The sequence below is a fragment of the Calidris pugnax genome, unplaced genomic scaffold, assembly GCF_001431845.1.
Source record: "Calidris pugnax isolate Ruff unplaced genomic scaffold, ASM143184v1 scaffold764, whole genome shotgun sequence".
In the NCBI taxonomy this organism is placed as follows: Eukaryota; Metazoa; Chordata; class Aves; order Charadriiformes; family Scolopacidae; genus Calidris; species Calidris pugnax.
This window is the reverse complement of record NW_015091424.1, coordinates 13,989-17,161: the sequence shown is the minus strand read 5'-3', so window position 1 is coordinate 17,161 and position 3,173 is coordinate 13,989. Positions and strand designations below refer to the sequence as shown.

Genomic DNA, 3,173 nt, shown 5'->3' with positions numbered 1-3,173 from the left:
CCACCACCATGTTCTTGTGTCCCACCACCATCTTCATGTCCCCACGTCCTTGTTTCCCACCACCATCCCACGTCCTCGTGTCCCACCACCATCCCCACATCCTTGTGTCCCACCACCCTCCCACGTCCCCACGTCCTCGTGTCCCACCACCATCCCACATCCCCATATCCTTGTGTCCTACCACCATCTCCTCATGTCCCACCACCACCCCACGTCCTCACCATCATCCCCATGTCTTCGTGTCCCACCACCATCTCCACATCCCCATGTCCTCATGTCCCACCACCACCTCCATATCCTTGTGTCCCACCACCACGTCCTCATGTCCCACCACCATCTCCATGTCCCCATGTCCTCGTGTCCCACCACCATCTCCATCTCCTCGTGTCCCACCACCGTGTCCTCGTGTCCCACCACCCACTCACCCCCCTCTCCCCCTCCCCCAGGCCATGGCCGCCCATCTCCACCCATGGTGCCACCACCACCTCTTCCTCCTCCTCCTCCTCCTCCTCACCCTCTGCCCCCCGGGGTCCCCCCAATGTCGTCGCGCCCGGGGGGCCTCCTGCAACGTCCCCATGGCCCCCACCCCCCATCTCCTGGGGCTGGCCCTGGACGTCACCACCCTGGAGCCCACCGGTGGCCGCGTCCTCCAGCTGGACAAGGAAGACCACCATGATGGTGGCCTCCACCAACCCCCCCAAGATGGCCACCACCAAGACCACCATGATGATGGCCTCCACCAAGACCACCGTGGTGGCCACCACCAAGACCATGATGATGGTGGCCACCACCAAGACCACAACGGTGGCCACCACCAAGACCACAATGATGGTGGCCACCACCAAGACCACCACAATGGTGGCCACCAGCAACCCCCCCGAGCTGGCCCGGTGGCCACCTGCCTGCTCTGCCCGGACCTCCTGGGTGGTGGCCGCCTCCTCCGGTTGCCCCCCGGGGTGGGGGAGTGGAGGTCGGGCCGGCGTTGCCGTCAGAGGTCCCGGGTGGCCACGGGGTCCCAGGCGGTGGGGACGGTGGTGGCCGGGACGCAGGAGGTGGCGCGGGGGTGGCGCGTGGGGCTGGCCGTGGGGCCCGGCCCCACACGGGTGGGGGTGGCGCTGGCCGGGTCCCACTCCAGGGTGGCCCAGTTCGGGCTCCAGCGCCAGCGGGAGGATCGTTACGACTTCGCCAGCCTGGAGATGAGCTGCGTCTTCTACTGGTGGGGCTGCTGCCTCCTCCTCCTCATCTTCCTCCTCATCTCCATCTTCTCCATCTTCTCCATCTTCTTCATCTCCTCCTCCTTCATCTCCATCCTCTTCATCTCCATCTTCTTCTTCTCCATCTTCTTCATCTTCTCCACCTTCATCTTCATCTCCACCTTCATCTCCTCCAGCTTCATCTCATCTTCTCCATCTTCTTCATCTCCTTCACCTTCATCTCCACCTTCTTCATCCCCATCTTCTTCATCTCCTCTACCTTCACCTCCATCTCCATCTTCTCCATCTTCTTCATCTTCTTCTCCATCTTCTTCATCTCCTCTACCTTCACCTTCATCTCCATCTCCATCTCCATCTCCAGCTTCATCTCATCTTCGTCTTCTCCATCTTCTCCATCTTCTTCATCTCCATCTTCTTCATCTCCTTCACCTTCACCTTCATCTCCATCTTCTTCTTCTCCATCTTCTTCATCTTCTCCACCTTCATCTTCATCTCCACCTTCATCTCCTCCAGCTTCATCTCATCTTCTCCATCTTCTTCATCTCCTTCACCTTCATCTCCACCTTCTTCATCCCCATCTTCTTCATCTCCTCTACCTTCACCTCCATCTCCATCTTCTCCATCTTCTTCATCTTCTTCTCCATCTTCTTCATCTCCTCTACCTTCACCTTCATCTCCATCTCCATCTCCATCTCCAGCTTCATCTCATCTTCGTCTTCTCCATCTTCTCCATCTTCTTCATCTTCTTCATCTCCTCCATCTTCATCTCCTCCACCTTCAGCTCATCTCCAGCTTCTCCATCTTCTCCATCTTCTTCTTCTCCATCTTCTCCATCTTCATCTCCTCCACCTTCAGCTCATCTTCAGCTTCTCCATCTTCTTCATCTTCTTCATCTCCTCCATCTTCATCTCCTCCACCTTCATGTCCATCTTCATCTCATCTCCATCTCCATCTTCTTCATCTCCATCTTCTTCGTCTCCTCCATCTTCATCTCCTCCACCTTCACCTTCATCTCCATCTTCTTCATCTCCTCCATCTCCATCTTCATCTTCTCCATCTTCATCTTCTTCATCTCCATCTTCTTCATCTCCTCCACCTTCACCTTCATCTCCATCTTCATCTCATCTTCATCTCCATCTTCTCCATCTTCTTCATCTCCATCTTCTTCATCTTCTTCATCTTCATCTCCATCTTCTTCATCTCCATCTTCTCCACCTTCTTCATCTCCATCTTCTTCATCTCCATCTTCTCCACCTTCTTCATCTCCATCTTCTTCATCTCCTCCACCTTCACCTTCATCTCCATCTTCTTGATCTTCTCCTCCTCCATCTCCATCCTCGTCTCCTCCACCTCCAGCTCCTCCATCTTCTCCCTGTCTTCCAGCCCCTCTGGCCTTCCTCCACCTCCACCTCCACCTCCTTCATCACCTCCCCCGTGGCCTCCTCCATCTCCTCTGTCCCTCCTCTCCCTCCTCCATCATCATCTTCATCACCTCCTCCATCATCGTCATCACCATCACCTCCTCCTCCTCCATCATCATCATCACCTCCTCTTCTTCCTCCATCATCACCTCCTCCTCCACCATCTCCCCCATCTCTCCTTCCATCTCCTCCAGCTCTTCCTCCTCGTCTCCTCCACCATCATCATCATCTCCGCCTCCACCCTTCCACCTCCTGCTCCTTCATCACCTCTTCCTCCTCCTCCATCATCTCCTCCATCATCTCCTCCTCCTCCTCCACCCTTCCTCCATCTCCTCTTCATCACCTCCTCATCTCCTCCTCCTCTTCCTCCTCCACCTTCTCCATCTCCTTCATCACCTCCTCTTCCTCCTCCATCTCCTTCATCTCCTCCTCCTCCTCTTCCTCCTCCACCTTCTCCTCCTCCTCCCCCACCTCCTCTTCCTCCTCCATCTCCTTCATCTCCTCCTCCTCCTCTTCCTCCTCCACCTTCTCCTCCTCC

General features: G+C 56.0%; 1 protein-coding gene across 1 annotated transcript in view; it reads left to right on the top strand.

Moving 5' to 3' along the window:
* Window positions 1-575: 575 nt before the first annotated feature.
* PRF1 (perforin 1 (pore forming protein)) overlaps window positions 576-3,173 on the top strand; it is a 6,289-nt gene continuing 3,691 nt past the window's right edge. Inside the window, exons 1-2 of the mRNA XM_014961516.1 lie at window positions 576-1,227; window positions 1,376-1,410. Coding sequence (XP_014817002.1) covers window positions 576-1,227; window positions 1,376-1,410 — 687 coding nt within the window. The remainder of the gene's footprint in view (window positions 1,228-1,375; window positions 1,411-3,173) is intronic.